Raw genomic sequence first — 18,335 nt, 5'->3', positions numbered from 1 at the left:
GATCTCATGCCAATGAGATCATGACCTGAGCCGAAATCAAGGGTTGGACGCTTAACTGACTGAGCCACCCAGGTGCCCCCCAATTTGTCATTTTAAAGTGCATGATTGGGTGCGTGGGTGGCTCAGTTAAGTGTCTAACTCTAGGTTTCAGCTCAGGTCACAATCTCACATTTTGTGGGTTTGAACCCCACATTGGGCTCCACGCTAAATGGCACAGAGCCTATTTGGGATTCTTTCTCTTCCTCTCTCTCTGCCCCTCCCCTGCTCACTTGCACTCTCTCTCAAAAAATAAACTTAAAAAAAAAGTGCACAACTAGCTGGCTTTTATTATACTTAATCATCATACTTCAACCATCACTATCTAATTCCATATGTAACATTTTTATTACCCCACCCAGAAAAAGTCCAGTACTGTTAGCAGTCACTTTCCATTTTTACCTTCTAGCCCCTTGGAATCACTAGTTTATTTTGTCTGTATGGTTTTGCATATTCTGGGCATTTCATATAAAGGGAATCATACAATATGTAGCCTTTTATGTCTGGCTTCTTTGACTTAGCATATTGTTTCCAAGGTCATCCATATTGCAGCCTCTACTGGTAGGTACCTCATTCCTTTTTATCAAGTAATATTCCATTGTATGTACCACCTCTTGTTTATCCATTCCATCATTTGCACAATTGGGTTGTATCCTTTCTGGGTCTTATGAATTATGTTATGAACATTTGTATACAGGTTTTTGTGTAGATGTAGGTTTTCAATTCTTGGGTATAGAGGGAAATTTCTGGGTCCTTTCGCAACTGAGTTTAACTTTTTGCGAAAATACCAAACTGTTTTGCAAAATGGTTGCATTACTTTACATTCCCCTCCCCCTGTCTACGTAGTAGGGATCTAATTTCTCCACATCCATGCCAGTACCTGCTAGATGAACACTTGTTCATCTAATAGCCATCCTGTGCATGTATAGTAATATTTCATATTAGTCTTGATTTACATTTCCCTGATGACTATTGATGTACCTACTAGTCATTCATACATCTTCTTTGGATCCCTAATTTTTTTTTTTAAGTTTTATTTAAGTAATCTTTACATCCAATGTGGGCTTGAGCTCACGATCCTGAGATTAAGTCACATGCTCTTCCAACTGAGCCAGCCAGGCACCCCTGGACCCCTAATCTTTTTAAAGTTTGCACATAAGTCCATATAGGAGTGCTATGATTGGTTTAATCTGTCCCCTACTGATAGACTTTTAGGTTGTTTCCAGCTTTTTACTATTACAATGTTGCCAAGAATGGTAAGAAAGAAGGGTACCTGAGAGGCTCAGTTGGTTAAGCCTCTGACTCTTGATCTCAGCTCAGGTCATGATCTCATGGTTCATTGGATCAAGCCCCACGTCAGGCTCTGCACTGACAGCAAGGAGCCTTCTTGGGATTCTCTTTCTCTCCCTCTCTGCCCTTCTCCTGCTCACACGCTCTCTCTCAAAATAAATAAACTTAAAAAAAAAGGGTAAGAAAGAATAACATGTATATTACATGTATATATTACATGTATCTTACATGCCAAGCACTCTTAAATACATTTCAAAAGTGAACTCTATTAATCCACATGATACCATCTGAGGTAGGTATTATTATTTCCATTACAGGTGATGGAAACAGGGCACAAAATGAAGTGACACAGTCAAGATCACAGCTAGGAAGTATCAGAGTCAGGAGTCTATCTTAGCAGGCTCTTACCCATTAAGTTATACTGCTTAATGTACATGGAACTTGGCACATGAGTAAGTTTATCTGTCCAGTAAATTCCTGAGTAAATTGTAAGCAAAGATAACATTTAGTAGATTCATTTTAATAATCATATATTGCCTATTATATACATGCAAGACTCCAACCAAATAACTGGTGGGGAAAGCCTCAAGTTCTTGACCTTCAGATGATCATAACCTAGTATACAAGGAAGATATACATACAAATGGACCCTTTAGACAAATCAGGTAGACTGTGGCAAATGCCCTACTGGAGATTCTAACATAGAGAATAAAAGAGATAACTGTTTCCTACTATGAATATCAGAAAAGGATAAATGCTATAGGATGCAGGGCTTTGAAGAATGAGTCTAGAGGTAGAGAAGAGAATTACTCAGACTAAGATAATAGCACATAGGTGCTATCCAGTCAAATCACATATAAAATGAGGATAATTACATCATAGGGCTATTGTAAGGATTAAATAAACAGTGTTTGGCACATACTGTTATTATTTTTAGTAATATTAATGGCTGTTTTGAGAAGACAATGTTCTTTTCATTACTAGAATTCACTAAATTATCAAGTGGTTGCTAATTATCTTAACAGTAAAACTGACTCAAAAATTTTCCTTCAACAGAAGGGAGATTATTATCTAAAAGGGAATCTAATACAGAGCTATACACCTTTTGGGAATTTTAATTAAATATTAAATATGAATATAATTAAATAAATTAAATATTAATATACTCATTTCAGCTCTAGGTTTTTATTTGAAACTAGTGATAGTGCTTTAACATGTTGTTACAATTATTTGAAGGTTGTAGAAATAACCCCATTTACTGTTTGCCTTTGGTTTTATTCAACCTACTTGTTTGGTTTTTAACTTAAGTAGATTGGTTTAAAATAGACCTAAGGAGGGGCGCCTGGGTGGCTCAGTTGGTTAAATGTCCGACTTCAGCTCAGGTCATGATCTCACGGTTCATGACTTCAAGCCCCAAGTCAGGCTCTGTGCTGACAGCTCAGAGCCTGGAGCCTGCTTCAGATTCTATGTCTCCCTCTCTCTGCCCCTCCCCTGCTCATGCTCTGTCTCAAAAATAAATAAAACATTAAAAAATATATAATAAAACAAACCTAAGGAGATAAAAAGTGTTCTAAATTTTAAATCATTTTATGTTTCTGTAAATAAGACTTCTTAATAAGATATATTTTGTTCCTTGTGAGTACCTTAACAAGCTTTGAAGTATGTATAACCGCTGATTGTTTTCCTTATGCCCACTCTTGTTGGTATATTTTTTATTTTTGTGGGCGTTTAAAAGGGGTTTAGCCTCACTTCATCTGTATTTCTTTTGAATGTTCTACCACCAATCCCTACCAACATTTAAATTTGTTAGTTTCTAACAAAAAGTCATAGGGGTCAGGGGTCCCTGGGTGGCTCAGTCAGTTAAGTGTCTGACTTTAGCTGAGGTCATGATCTTGGGGTTCATGAGTTTGAGCCCTACATCAGCTCTCTGCTGTCAGCATGGAGCCTGTTTCTGATCCTCTGTCTCCCTCTTTCTCTGCCACTTCCCTGCTTGCTCTTTATCTCTCTCAAAAATAAACATTTTTTTAAAATCTTAAGAAAAAAAAAGTCATAGGGGTAAAAACTGCTAAGAAGCATTTATCCTTTCCTATGGAGGGGGGAGACTCCAAGGTAAATAAAGAATCACGGTTCTTAGTAGCTTTTTTTTTAAATGTTTATTTATTTTGAGAGAGAGAGAGAGACAGAGGACAAGGAGGGGAGGGGCAGTGAGAGAGAGAGACAGAGAATCCCAAGCAGACTCCACGCTGTCAGCTGAGAGCCCAACGCAAGGCTCAAGCTCATAAACTGTGAGAGCATGATCTGCACCAAAATCAAGAGTCGGATGCTTAACCGACTCTGTCACCCAGGCATCCCAGTTCTTAGCAGTGAAAAACAACATCCTGAAAATCATTTATATATACCTATTTATATGTATAGATCGGCTTTTATTTAAAATTTAGTTCCTTAACACTTTTGATGACATAAATCCCTTTGACAGTCTGATATAAGCTACGAACCCACTTCCTCTAAGTAATACAGATATACATATTAATGTAAAACACTGTTTATGTTTTTCAAAGACTCAAAAAGACCCTTGAAATCCATTCAGAGGTTTGTTGTCTAAGGAATTTATTATTATGGAAGGGAGGATTCAAAAAAATATAATTTGTTACACGAGGCTAGCGAATAAAAAGCCAAGTGATCATTTGCTCATCCTGGGGATCCTCACCAGTGCATTAAGCAGAAAATAAATAAAAGACATACAGAGCTGTAAGGAAAAAAATAAGGTATTCTCAGGTAACATGATAATCTATGTAGAAATTCCAAAGAAAATCCATACAAAAACTACTTGAACTAATAAGTGACGTTAACAAAGTCACAGGATATAAGACCAATACACAAAAACTACTGCATTTCCATATAGCAGTGACAAACAATTGGAAATTAAGAACAATACCATTTACAATAGTACCAAAAACATGACCTACTTAGGTTAAATCTAACAAAGTATTTGCAAGATCTGCATACTGAAAATTCAAATGAAAGAAATCAAAGATCCAAAAAAGATGTATAAACCATGTTCATGAAATCGAAGATTCAATATTATTAACATGACAATTTTCCCCAAATTGATCTATTAATCCAGCCCCAATCAAAATGCCAGCATACTCTTCTAAAGTAAAAGTTGCTGGGCGCCTGGGTGGCTCAGTCGGCTAAGCGTCCAACTTCAGCTCAGGTCACAATCTCACAGTTCGTGGGTTCGAGCCCCGCATCGGGCTCTGTGCTGACCGCTCAGAGCCTAGAGCCTGTTTCAGATTCTGTGTCTCCCTCTCTCTCTGACCCTCCCCCGTTCATGCTCTATCTCTCTCTGTCTCAAAAATAAATAAACATTAAAAAAAAATTTAAAGTAAAAGTTGCTGAGTGCCCATTTTGGCAGCACATACACTAAAATTGGAACAATACAGTGAACTTTAGCATGGCCTCTGCACAAAGATGCCATGCAAATTTGTGAAGCGTTCCATAATAAAAAGAAAAATTGCTGGAAACACATATGGATACTTGTAGGAGCTAGAGTAACCAAACAATGCTGAAACAAGAGAACAAAGTTAAAAACGACCCTGGTGTATGTGATTTCAGGATTTGCTATAAAGACTAAAGCAAGACAATGTGGCATACTACAATGATGGACACATAGATCTGATCTTGTAACAGAAAAGAGAGTCCAGAAAGAAATCCATGCCTATACAGGCGATTTTTGATGGAGGTGCAAAAGGAAAATCAATGGGGAAACTAACTTTTTGACAAATAATAGGTATACATATCAAAAAAGTGAACCTCGGGGCACATGGCTGGCTTGGTTGGTAGAGCAGAAGACTCTTGACTTGGGGTTGCGAGTTCTAGTCCCCACATTGGAAGTAGAGATTACTTAAAAATAAAATTTAAAAAAAAGTGAACTTCAAACTTAACCACATACCGTATTAAGTCAAAATGTCTCAGAGACCTATGTGTAAAACCTAAAATATATAAAACTTCTAGATGAAAACATACTAAGAAATTTTAGTGCTCTTTGATTAAGCAAAGATTTATCTGATAGAACACAAAAAAACACAAACCAAAGAAAAAAGAATCAATAAATTTGACTTCAAAATTTAAAACTCTTCCTCTCAAAAGACACCTAATACTGGGGGGGCCTGACTAGCTCAGTCAGGAGAGTACGCAACTGGATCTCAGGGTCATGAGTTCTAGCCCCAGGTTGGCCATGGAGCCTGCTTAAAAAAAAGACTTAAGGGGCGCCTGGGTGGCGCAGTCGGTTAAGCGTCCGACTTCAGCCAGGTCACGATCTCCCGGTCTGTGAGTTCGAGCCCCGCGTCAGGCTCTGGGCTGATGGCTCGGAGCCTGGAGCCTGTTTCCGATTCTGTGTCTCCCTCTCTCTCTGCCCCTCCCCCGTTCATGCTCTGTCTCTCTCTGTCCCAAAAATAAATAAACGTTGAAAAAAAAAATTAAAAAAAAAAAAAAGACTTAAGAACAGCAGCAGCCACAGATTAGGAGAAATGTAAACACACATATGAAACAGATTTGTATATAAAATATACATGATACTCTTGGGGCACCTGGGTGGCTCAGTCGGTTAACTATCTGACTTGTTTTAGCTCCATTCATGATCTCACGGTTTGGTTTTTGAGATTGAGATTGAGCCCCATGGTGGGCTCTGGGCTGACAGCACTTGCTTGGGATTCTCTCTCATTCTCTCTGTCTGCCGCTCCCCCACTTGTGCACATGTGTTTTCTCTCTCTCTCTCAAAATAAACTTGAAAAGAATGAAATGTACTCAAATTGGTAGATAGAAGTTTTTTTAAAGACATTCACCGCACATTTATTATGCAATAGTTTAGCAGCATTGCACATAAAGGGTGATGAAAGCCAACTTTAAACTCATGCATTTTTTCAGGGGCGCCTGGGTGGCTCAGACGGTTGAGCGTCCAACTTCGGCTCAGGTCATGATCTCACACTCCGTGAGTTCGAGCCCCGCATCGGGCTCTGTGCTGACAGCTCGGAGCCTGGAGCTGGTTTCAGATTCTGTGTCTCCCTCTCTTTCCCTGCCTCTCCCCTGCTCATGCTCTGTCTCTCTCTGTCTCAAAAATAAATAAAAATATTAAAAACTAAATAAATAAACTCATGCATTTTTTAAATAAAATTTTAATATGCATGCATTCAAATCTATGCTTTCTGGAGAAGTCTGATAAAGAAAACAGAGTTAAAATATTTTTAGTGGGAAAGTTCTGAAATATTTTTAAGGTTAAAGAAGTCTACTTTAAATCGGTCAAAGTTTTAAGTGAAGAAAAACTATTTTTGGTTTGCAAAGCTATTGAATATGCTAGAATAGTAGGCAAATTGACTTTAAAATTATAAATATATTAATCTCTACTGGCACAAGAACAGACACTCAGATCAATGGAACAGAACAGAGAACCCAGAAATGGACCCACAAACATATGGCCAACTAATCTTTGACAAAGCAGGAAAGAATATTCAGTGGAATAAAGACAGTCTCTTCAGCAAGTGGTACTGGGAAAACTGGACAGCGACATGCAGAAGAATGAACCTGGACCACTTTCTTACACCATACACAAAAATAAAATGGATGAAAAACCTCAATGTACGACAGGAAGCCATCAAAATCCTCGAGCAGAAAGCAGGCAAAAACCTCTCTGATCTTGGCTGCAGCAACTTCTTACTCAATATGTCTCCGGAGGCAAGGGAAACAAAAGCAAACATGAACTACTGGGACCTCATCAAAATAAAGCTTCTGCACAGCGAAGGAAACAATCAGCAAAACTAAACGGCAACCGACAGAATGGGAGAAGATATTTGCAAATAACATACCACATAAAAGGTTAGTATCCAAAATCTATAAAGAACTTCTCAAACTCAACGCCCAAAAAACAAATCATGCAGTGAAGAAACGGGCAAAAGACATGAATAGACACTTCTCCAAAGAAGACATCCAGATGGCCAACCAACACATGAAAAAATGCTCAATATCATTCATCATCAGGGAAATACAAATCAACACCACAATGAGATACAACCTCACCTGTCAGAATGGCCAACATTAACAACTTAGGCAACAACAGATGTTGGCAATGATGCAGAGAAAAGATCTCTTTTGCACTGCTGATGGGAATGCAAACTGATGCAGCCACTCTGGAAAATAGTATGGAGGGTCCTCAACAAATTAAAAACAGAACTACCCTACGACCCAGCAATTACACTACTAGGTATTTATCCAAGGGATACAGGTATGCTGTTTCAAAGGGGCACATGCACCCCAATGTTTATAGCAGTTCTATCAACAATAGCCAAAGTATGGAAAGAGCTCAAATGTCCATCAATGGATGGATAAAAAGATGCGGTGTATATATACATCACCCACATATATATACATATATATATATATGCATATATATATACATATATATATGCATATACACACACACACACACAATGGAGTATTACTCAGCAATCAAAAAGAATGAAATCTTACCATTTGCAACTACGTGGATGGAACTAGAGTGTATTATGCTAAGCAAAATTAGAGAAAGATAAATATATGAATTCACTCTTATGAGGACTTTAAGATACAAAACAGATGACAATAAGGGAAGGGAAATAAAAATAATATAAAAACAGGGAGGGGGACAAAACATAAGAGACTCTTAAATATGGAGAACAAACAGGGTTGTTGGAGGGGTTGTGGGAGGGGGGATGGGCTAAATGGGTAAGGGACATTAAGGAATCCACTCCTGAAATCAATGTTGTACTATATGCTAACTTGGATGTAAATTAAAAAGATAAATAAAAATTAAAAATAAAACAAATACATTAAATCTCTTAAGATAATCTTAAATCTCTGAGCATCTAATATCCACAGAGCACTGATCTTGTTCTATAACTGATCTTGTTCTAAGTCTGGTTTTCCATATAAGTATGGTATGTTTACTTGGGGGAAGTGGGTGGTTAAGGGAAGTATGGGCTGAATCTGGAGAAGAGGAAGAATAAAAGAAGTCTACTAAGGCAAAGAAGGGTTCACTTGTTTGTTTCCAATCCAGAATAATCTTTAAATCCAGCCAAAGTTATTTCAATTATGTTGATATTAGGAAATACTATCAAAATCATTTCACCCAGGCACTGAAGCTATTTGATGGGGTTTCAAGCGATGGCGGGGTTTGGAGGTGACAGCCAAGAAAGAACTCGTGAAGATGTTTTTGGTGCAAAAAATGTGATTTTATTAAAGCATGGGGACAGTACCCGTGGGCAGAAAGAGCTGCACTGGGGTTGTGAGGAGTGACTGATCATATACCTTCAGGTTGGGATGGGGTTAGGGACAGTGTTTTGGAAGCAAGGTTTCCAGGACCTTGAGGGGCTACCTGTTGTTAGAAAAACATTTAGGGGCGCCTGGGTGGTGCAGTCGGTTAAGCGTCCGACTTCAGCCAGGTCACGATCTCGCGGTCCGTGAGTTCGAGCCCCGCGTCGGGCTCTGGGCTGATGGCTCAGAGCCTGGAGCCTGTTTCCGATTCTGTGTCTCCCTCTCTCTGCCCCTCCCCCGTTCATGCTCTGTCTCTCTCTGTCCCAAAAATAAATAAATGTTGAAAAAAAAAATTTTAAAAGAAAAACATTTATTACTGTTAAGTAAAACCTCAGACATGAGACCCTTCAAATATATATAAGGAGCCATATGCTTGGAGTATAATTGCCAACATATACTTGGGGGGAAGGGGGTAAAGATAAAAGAGGTTTGCAAAGGAATTTCTATGTGTTTAAGAAGACTCACAGGATCCTAGGGGCAGGGGGCAGGATAATGTTAAGCAAGATTCCCTTTTATCCCCAGCAAAGTACCATCATTGAGGCAGCTGAGCTCCTAAAAGAAGGTCACTCTGCCCGCTTCAAGGATTTGTCAGTGGGCCGTAAGCAATACGGGAATTTTTCATTTGCCTTTGTTTCCCACATCACCATGGCAAGCACTTGAAACCCCTTCATCTTGATGAGGGTGATATTAAGGCTCCAGGAAACTGAGTCTATAGGTTTCTGGAGATTAGACTATGGATAAGATTGTGTTTTCCTTGCAGTTTACTAAGTTATCTGTAAAATGAAGGAGGTTCCTGTCCTGCATGACTGTGATCAGTCAACCATTTGCTTTCCTTTCCTTTGGTCTTGGGTAGCCATGGGCATCTGAGGAGTATCACACATATCCCACCTTGGAGGGTGTGTGAGAGTATGTGTGTGCGCGCTGTTATAGCCCTCAGATTGCCACACGCTCCCTCATCACTACAGACTCTGAACGTTCTGGAGGGTGGGGGATGGGGGGGAGGGCAGGGCCCGCCTCTAGAAATCCACGGAATCAGTTCCCAGTGGCAGCTCTTTCCGCCCTGGTCTTGTTCCTTCCCACAGCCACGCCTCTGCCCCAGAAGTTCCTCTCGCCCGTAAAGCTCTCCTCCGTTCTTAGTACGGAAAGCCTACTTTCCCGGTCCACCTGCGCCCCTGAACTGATTCAGCTCGGATCCCTCGGTACCTTACCCCCTACACACTTCATGTTTGCACCATCTCATTTTCACCTTTCCTGAGAGCCCGCGGTCTTGTTGTGTCTCTCGGCCTCCGCGCTAACATTTCTAATTCGGTGGCTCGTAGGGGGCAAACCCCGGGCTCTGCAGCCGGTCGGAGCTAACATCTCCCGCGCCAACCGACCAGCTCACGCAGGCAGCTGACCAAACCAGCGGGGCCGGCTCCGGGCGGCCTCGCCCCTCCTTCCGGTCCCGGCGGCGCGCGTGGTCACGTGGCTGGAGGGCGGCGACGCGCGCGGCGGGGAGGCTCGGCGCCAGGTGAGCGCGCCAGGTGGGGCGCGAGGCCGGTGGGGGTCCTGGGCGCCGGGCGGGATTCCCTGGTCCGGTCCCCTGGTCGGGTCCCCGCGACGGGCGTTGCGGGGGCGCGTGATCAGGCAGGGCTGGTGGGAACGGCGGGTGGGGAGGACCCGGGACCCGGGCTGCGCAGATTCGTGCAAACCCGGCAGGTTGTGTACAAGTTGGCCCACTGGCTGCCTTTTTTCCCCTAAACGCTAGTTTAATGGTCTCATCTCGTTAAAAAAAAAAAAAAAAGGAATAGGTTTGAAAGAATCTGTTTCTGCCTTTTCCCTCTCCTCCTTTATTATTTTTTCCTATTAGTATTGAGCCTTAAAAATACGTGTCCTGCACCAGAAAAAGGACATCAGTAGAAATGACTGCGGAAATCCCAATAAAGTCTGTGGTTTAGTTAATTCCATGTGTCAATATTAACTTATTAATTTTGGTAAATGTTAACATTAGAGGAGTGTGAGCAAAGGGTATACAGGAGTTCTGCACTATCTTTGCAACTTACTGTAAATCTAAAATTATTTTCATAAAAAGTTTAAAAACATAATGCTGCAGTGTTGTGTAGCAGGCCATTGTTCACCAGGGAGGGCTCAAGTTAGTTCCTCTTTGCCAAGCCTGACAGGAATTGAGTGTCTGTTTGACCATTGTGTTTGCTAGGGCAAGTGTCAGGCTAGTGGGTGTGGATGCTTCTAGTCCAAGATTTCTGGGCAGGAGTCTGTTTCTTCATTTCGGTCTGTCACCGTTCTTTGGACAGGTCAGTGAGTTAAGGATACATCGAGCTACTGTAGGGGCGTGTGCAATACACATGTCAGGAAAAGGACTATTAAAAAGGTACAGGGATGCCGGCCTGGGTCTTCTGTGAGAGCGGTCATGAGTTCAAGCCCCGTGTTGTGTGTGTAGATTACTTAAATAAATAAAAACTTAAAAAAAAATTAAAAGGTACAACACAGAGCTAGGAAAGCTCAGAGATCATGTCTGGCTCAGGGGTGTCAGGAGGGCTGCTGGGGGGAGTGGCTGTCATGAGCTGCGGGGGACTACAGAGGAGTCAGCGTTCCTGGCGTGGAGATGAGCACCAGCACACTTGAAGGTGACTGATTGCCCTGAGGAGGCCTGGGCACAGGTGCAGTCCTTTTTTTTTTAATGTTTACTTGTTTTTGAGAGAGACAGAGACAGAGTGCAAGCTGGGAAGGGGCAGAGAGAGAAGGAGACACAGAATCTGAAGCAGGCTCCAGGTTCTAAGCTGTCAACACAGAGCCCAATGTGGGGCCCAAACCCACAAACAGAGAGATCATGACCCAAGCTGAAGTCGGACGCTTGACTAACTGAGCCACCCAGGCACCCCGGTGCAGTCCTTCTTAATGGAAGCACAGAACATGTCCAGGAAGCAGTGACAGCTGACATGTGAAGTAAAAATGAGTCTCGTAGATAACAGGGTGACACTTTATGGCATGGGAGCCATGGAATGTTTTAGGGCAAGAGGGGGGCATCTCTGGATCTGTGCTTGGAGCAGCAGTGTATAGGATTGCTTGGGGACTATTGGTTTCACCTGGAAGAGGTAATAAGAAATCCAGCCAGGGCTGTGAAGTTAATATCCAAAGGATATGGTTTCAGGAGATTTTGTGCGCCTAGACATCTTGGCATCTGAAGGGATCAAGGAAAAGAGAAATCCCAAAGTTTTGGACCTGGGTGTTTTGGAGCATGGTTGAAACGTTTGCAGAAATAGAGGACTCAGGATGAGATAGATCTAGGGTGGGAGTGGGAGGGCAGTGAGTTTGTTTTTGAACAGCTGTGTTTTTTATTTATTTATTTATTTTTATTTATTTTTTATTTTTTTTAACGTTTATGTATTTTTGAGACAGAGAGAGACAGAGCATGAATGGGGGAGGGTCAGAGAGAGAGGGAGACACAGAATCTGAAACAGGCTCCAGGCTCAGAGCGGTCAGCACAGAGCCCGACGCGGGGCTCGAACTCACGGAGTGCGAGATCATGACCTGAGCTGAAGTCAGACGCTTAATCGACTGAGCCACCCAGGCGCCCCTGAACAGCTGTGTTTGAATTGCTGGCAGGATATCCAGCTGGAAATGTGTAAGTGTGTTTAATAGTGGAAGCCAAACATACAGAGCAGGACAGAAAGAGGAAAAGGAGCCCGAGCAGGCAGACATGGGGTGGTTCCTCATTCCTGTAGGGTTTGAGGGGCTAAGGTCAACCAGGGGCCTGGGCGTGGCAGATCAGTAGTGTCACAGCTTCTGCACAGGTGGAGGAGACCCAGGAGCAAGACTAGATCTTGGATTCAGCAATTAGGAAGTCAGTGGTCCCTTTTCAGAGAGTTGTTTTAGTGCAGAAGTAGGAAGATTGCTCACTGTCTGTAATTGGTTCATCCTGTGGCCTTTCCCAAGCAACCAGAACACCGGGCCAGGAGCCAGAGATATGGCTTCTAGTTCTGGCTCCTCCACTACCTGTGTAATTTTGGGCCAGTCATGCATAGCTTTTACTAGCATAGAAAAATAAAACCAGAAGGACCCTTTTATTCCTAGCAACACTTAATAGTCCAAAGAACTAGTGTCCCATGGGGCACACACTGGGAAAAGATGATCCAGAACCATAATTTTAGAGTCCTAAAGAACCAAAACATCTTGTCCAATCCTCCCATTTAACAATGGGACTAATACTCCCAAACTCTAATTCAATAAACATTGACTTGAAATATATCATATCAACGGTTCCCAAAATAACCCTATAAAGTAGTAATGCTTAAACTCATTTTGGAGATTGGAAAACGCGCTCTGAGAAGTTAAATGACTTGCCCGAGATCACAGAGCAGCACGTGGTGGAGTGAAATTTGAACTCAGACCTCCTGAGTCAGAGCCTTCTCTGTCACACATCCTGCTGGGCCTCCCTGGTTGTCAACATTGAATATATTTAAAACTGTCTGAGTGGAACATTAGTAACTTCTAACATTTTCCCTTTCTTAGAAGAAATATGTTCTGAAAGTCGTTTGGTTTATTAATGTTAAGTATATAAAAAAGGGGAGAGTATACAGCCACCAGTTCCCAAAGTTACATTTTTTAAAACAGTAAGAGTATTGGATCATGGGAAAGCTCATTATGTTAACTGTGAATAGCAGAAAGGCTAGAAAGACCAGACCATGATACCTGAATTTATGTGGCACATTAAAAAATATTCTTAGCCACGCAGCGCAGCCACCAGAGCCTGCTGCTACCCAAGGCCCAGGTGATGCCTGCAACACATGCTGCTGGGCAGAGACAGCCATGGGGGCTGTGACCCCAGGCAAGTAGATGAGACAGGCCTGCACCGGAGAATGAGCTGGAGTGAGTGCCATGCTCTCATCCAAGGCTGCTCCAACAGACACCCTGTAGAATCTGCCAGGCCAGGCCCCACTCAGCAGCCTGGGCCCCTGTGTAGGCCAGGATCTGGGCTCCAGAGGATTGGGGGCTCTCCTATCCCAAGAGCCCACCCTGTCCCACCTCCTAGGAGCCCAGGGTCCCAGGACCAAGCCCCACCTGGGCTTTGTGGACAAGAATTCTGGTCACCCCACCCCTCCCTACTCCCAAAGCATGCTAACCCAGCACTGGATTGGGAGCTGGGCAGGGCTGGGGCATTTGGGTTTGGGGTTGGGGCTGGCCCCAGGACCACCATCCCCAGGAATGCTAAGACGCAGGCTCCAGGATGGACCATTGATGTACAATAAAGCTCAGATGACCTTTCCAAAAATTACATATATATTCTTAGCTAATCCTGTGATTGCTTACTCTTTCCTCTTACTACTTTTTTCCTTTGTGTTGACCAATTCCATTTTCTCCACTGGTGGCTGCCTAGCCCTGAGCATACCCTCCTTAACAAAGGTGTGAGAGTGCATTTATAAGCAGGAGTTTGCATTAGAGGTAAAACATAGCTCCTTAGGGATTATTTCCTGTCTATCTTGATGAATAAAAATAGAAAAACTTACTTATTTAGGAAATAAACTTGTAAAGGAACAAAGATGATTTTATAAAAATTTGGGGGAAAAAAGATTTTTACTTTTAGTACTGTTTGATGTCATAAATGATAGAAACGTGGTTTATTCTGATGTAACGCTCATTCAGATTCTTCCAGTGACAGAAAGCAGTAGCTAACAGTGTCACAGTGTCTCTGACATTAGGAGTCAGGATTCAGAATCTGGTTCAACCTCTCGTTAGCTAATTGTCTATATTTAATAACCCTATTGTCTTGAAAGGTGAAGATTAAATGGAATAATCTAAGAAAAACATTAAAATAGTGCCTAGCACACAGAAAAGAAGCAACAAGTGCTATTATTATATCATTGAAAAAGAAATTCTTGGGGCACCTGGGTGGCGCAGTCGGTTAAGCGTCCGACTTCAGCCAGGTCACGATCTCGCGGTCCGGGAGTTCGAGCCCCGCGTCGGGCTCTGGGCTGATGGCTCAGAGCCTGGAGCCTGTTTCTGATTCTGTGTCTCCCTCTCTCTCTGCCCCTCCCCCGTTCATGCTCTGTCTCTCTCTGTCCCAAAAATAAATAAACGTTGAAAAAAAAAAAAGAAAAGAAAAAAAAGAAAAATTCTTGCTGATTTAGAGCATCCAGTTTAATAATTTGCTTATCTAGGAGGATACAATTGATCAACACATTTCTCATCTTGTCCCCTAATGCAGTTAAAGGTCCCTTATTTTGTGTGTTTAAAAGTTTTTAAACCTATTATCGAGGCATAATTTACATATAAAATGCACCATTGTTAGAATGCTGAGTTTTGACAAACCATCACCCTAGTCAAAACCGAGACTTTTCTACCACCTCCCAAAAGTTCCTTCCTGCCCTCTGCAGTCAGCCTTCCACCCTAGGCAACCACTGATCTGTTGTCTGTTATATATTAGTTTCGCCAGGATTTCACAGAGGATGGGCTTCCTGTGTTAGCATAATGTCTCGCAGACTCATCCACGTTGTTACATGTATTAGAAATTCATTATTGCTGAATATATTCTGTTGTATCCACTTAACAATTTGTCTTTCTGTTGTACATCTGCGTTGTTTCCAGTTTGGAGCCCATTTGAGTAATGCTGTGAACAGTCATCCATACATCTTTGTGTGAACATATGTTTTCATTTCCCTTGGGTAAATATCAAAAATGCAATTGCTGGATCACTTGTTTAAAAGAAACTACCAAAATTTTCCACAGTGGCTGTACCATTTTATACTCCTGCCTACTATGTATGTCTATATCCGCAGCAATACTTAGAATTGACACTGGTATGTAACAGACTGTCATTGTAGTTTAAATCTACAATCCCCTGACAGCTACTGATGTTGAATGTCTTTCTATCCATTTACGTTCTTTTATGATGTTATGTATTCGAATCTTTAAGGGCCTTGGCTTTCAAATACTGAAAGAATATGGTACTTTAAACCCTAAAAACAACAGAAACCTCTTCAACTATGTGTGTGTAGGGGGAGGGGGGTGGTTAAGTTTGTTTATGTGTTTGTTTGTTTTGAGAGAGAGCTCATGAGAGCACATGGAAGGGGCAGAGAGAGAGGGAGAAAGAATCCCAAGCAGGCTCCACACTGTCAGCACAGAGCTTGATGCAGGGCTCAATCTCACAAACCGTGAGCCAAAATCAAGAGTTGGAGGCTTAGACGACTGAGCCACCAAGGTGCCCCATTTGTGTGGTTTTAATAGTGGAAGAATAAGAGAAACATCTCACTAAAAAATGCAAGTTTAAGATTTAATTATTTTTTTAAAGTCCTGGTAAGCAATTATTTAAATAGCAGGATATATTTAGAAGAGATGTCAGATGTATGTATGTATGTATGTATTTATGTATTTATTTATTTTTCTTTAATGAATCTTGGGGCACCTGGGTGGCTGAGTCTGTTAAGTGTCTGACTTCGGCTCAGGTCATGATCTCACAATTCGTGAGTTCGAGCCCTGTGTCAGGGCTCTGTGCTGACAGCTCAGAACCTGGAGCCTGCTTCAGATTCTTTGTCTTACTCCCTCTCTGTCCCTTCCCAACTCATGCTCTGTCTCTCTCTCAAAAATAAAGATGAAAAAAAAAAATAAAAAATGAATCTTGAGAAAAGGATGAGATATTTCTAAACAACTACAGCAAAACAGCTATTCTGAAATGCCTGGTGGTGAAAGTTCTTCCTGTACTACTGTGTACAAGAGAACAAGGCTGAGCATTTAAGGTACTCTGCAGCCAACAGGTAGGTGCCTACAGTGGTCCTTCGTCTCCACATGGGGAGGGCTCAGGGGTGGTAATTTCTCTGTAAGGCATTTTTATCTGGAATGTTTTCCTCTGGGAAGAAGGGCAGGCAGTTAGCTTCCCAGTATTCAGGTTGGAGTCTTGCCGAGGTGACTATTTTTCTGCCCTACAGGAAGGGAATTTGTTTATTCCTTCATTCACCTTATTTAAAAAGTATTTATTGAGCTCTGATTACGTCTCAGATACTGTTTTCAGCATTGGGAATGCAGTGATGATCCCAGTGATGGACCTTACTTTCCACTTTGGGCCATCTTAAGCAGGTTTGGGCTCTGGCAGAGGAAAAGTTTTAGGTCGCTCGGCCTTTTGAGAGGCATCATAGGCAGGGCAGAATCACCTTTGGCTTTGCTAGGCTCCCACTTTTGTACTACCTCCTGCCTTTCATGGTGTGACTTGAAAAATGAGTAAAATATGGAGGGGTATGTTAGAAGGCCCTAAGTGCTAGGGGAAAAATAAATCAGGGAAGGAGGAGGAGGAGGAGTTTGCAATTTTAGATCTGGTATCAGTCACTGAGGTGTCACTGAAGGAAAGACCCATAGGAGGTGAGGAACCAGTTGAGCAACTGTCTGGGGAAGAGTGTTCCAGCCAGAGGGAACCCAGCTCTGTGCCAGGAACGCTGGGGAAGCCAGCCAGGGTGGCCAGCCTAGGAGGGCATGCAGTCAGAGGCGAGCCATCGAAAGGACTTTGACTTCTATGCTGTGTTGTGAAAACAGTGGAGGGCCTTGAACACACAGCCTGATAAAGAAAGAGAGGGGGTACTTCCTTCCCACCTATCATCGTCTCAGGTACAAAAACCCTGCTGTGTCTGCAGAAAAACAGAAGATGTTCCCATAGTACAGAGGGCTACAGGATAGGCTATAAGAGCCATGAGCACCTGAAGTGCATGCAAGGCCATGAAGGGACAGGGGCAGGGTGCTCTATGTACTCCCTGCAAGTTCCGTTTTGCAGGGATTCCCTGAATTTCACGTAGCTCCTAGGCTGGTGAAAACCAAACCCTTTCTCTTTCCTTGGCAAAGTCTGATTTGCTTTATCCTGATCAGTAGATTACTGGATTCAGTAAAAGGTTTTCCTGCTTCCTTACAATTCACTGCAGTCTTTGAAATAAGAGGCTGATCATTTCCTACCTAAAAAGTCCTTAAATGTTAAACATCTTGAACCGGATTGCAAGAGATGTTTGTGTGCTGATGCATCACTGGGATAGTCGTGCCTGTATAATAGCGAAAGAAACTTTTCTCCCCTCGAAACCCCAACTTTATTATACTGATGGTTTTTAAATTGTTTCTCTTAACCACAGATACCCTGTTTTTCCTTATGTTAAATACGGCATCTGGCTGATGAGCAGGGTGGTGAGGCCGCCGAGTGAGGCAGAGGTGCCGACCTGGGAAACCGAGGACGATGACATGGCAGAAGGCGACTTAGGGTATGGCCTCGGGAGAAGGCCCAGCAGTATTTATGAAGTGCAAGTTTCACATCTGTCTACATCTAGAAAAAGATCGGATGGAAAGAACTTTAGCCCTCCCCCCTTTCCAGGAACGAGGGAAGAAAGAAGTGGTGCCATTTTTCAGTATTCCAGGTGTAAGAGCTCCCAAGATACACACCCTGAAGAGTCCAGCACTTCCCACCACAGACGACAAAGTAGCACTGGTAAGAATGCCTCGATCCCTCTCCCTCCTTCTTCTCCCCTATGGATTTCATCAGTGCCTTCACCCGTGCAACACATGACAATAGGTCACTGTAGTGGATTTTGAGAATTCATCTTTATTCACCTCTTGGGATTGGTGATAGTACAAAAGTAACTCATGTTTTCATTTCCAAGTATTGCACAAATTGTGAACTACAGTAGTTATTCTGCATTAATACA

General features: G+C 42.3%; 1 protein-coding gene and 1 non-coding gene across 2 annotated transcripts in view; both read left to right on the top strand.

Moving 5' to 3' along the window:
- Positions 1-4,725: 4,725 nt before the first annotated feature.
- On the top strand, positions 4,726-4,832 carry LOC124523183 (U6 spliceosomal RNA). The gene has a single exon (XR_006964943.1). It is a non-coding gene; the product is annotated as a U6 spliceosomal RNA (small nuclear RNA).
- A 5,318-nt stretch (positions 4,833-10,150) lies between these two features.
- Positions 10,151-18,335, top strand: part of CCDC125 (coiled-coil domain containing 125) — a 30,321-nt gene continuing 22,136 nt past the window's right edge. The window contains exons 1-2 of the mRNA XM_047087500.1: positions 10,151-10,180; positions 17,769-18,118. Coding sequence (XP_046943456.1) covers positions 17,809-18,118 — 310 coding nt within the window. The 5' untranslated portion in view covers positions 10,151-10,180; positions 17,769-17,808. The remainder of the gene's footprint in view (positions 10,181-17,768; positions 18,119-18,335) is intronic.

The sequence above is a fragment of the Lynx rufus genome, unplaced genomic scaffold (assembly GCF_022079265.1).
Source record: "Lynx rufus isolate CCGP_SWC_20201006 ecotype Redwood Valley unplaced genomic scaffold, mLynRuf1.p SCAF_1, whole genome shotgun sequence".
NCBI classification, from domain to species: domain Eukaryota; kingdom Metazoa; phylum Chordata; class Mammalia; order Carnivora; family Felidae; genus Lynx; species Lynx rufus.
This window is presented reverse-complemented; position numbering and strand designations above follow the sequence as displayed.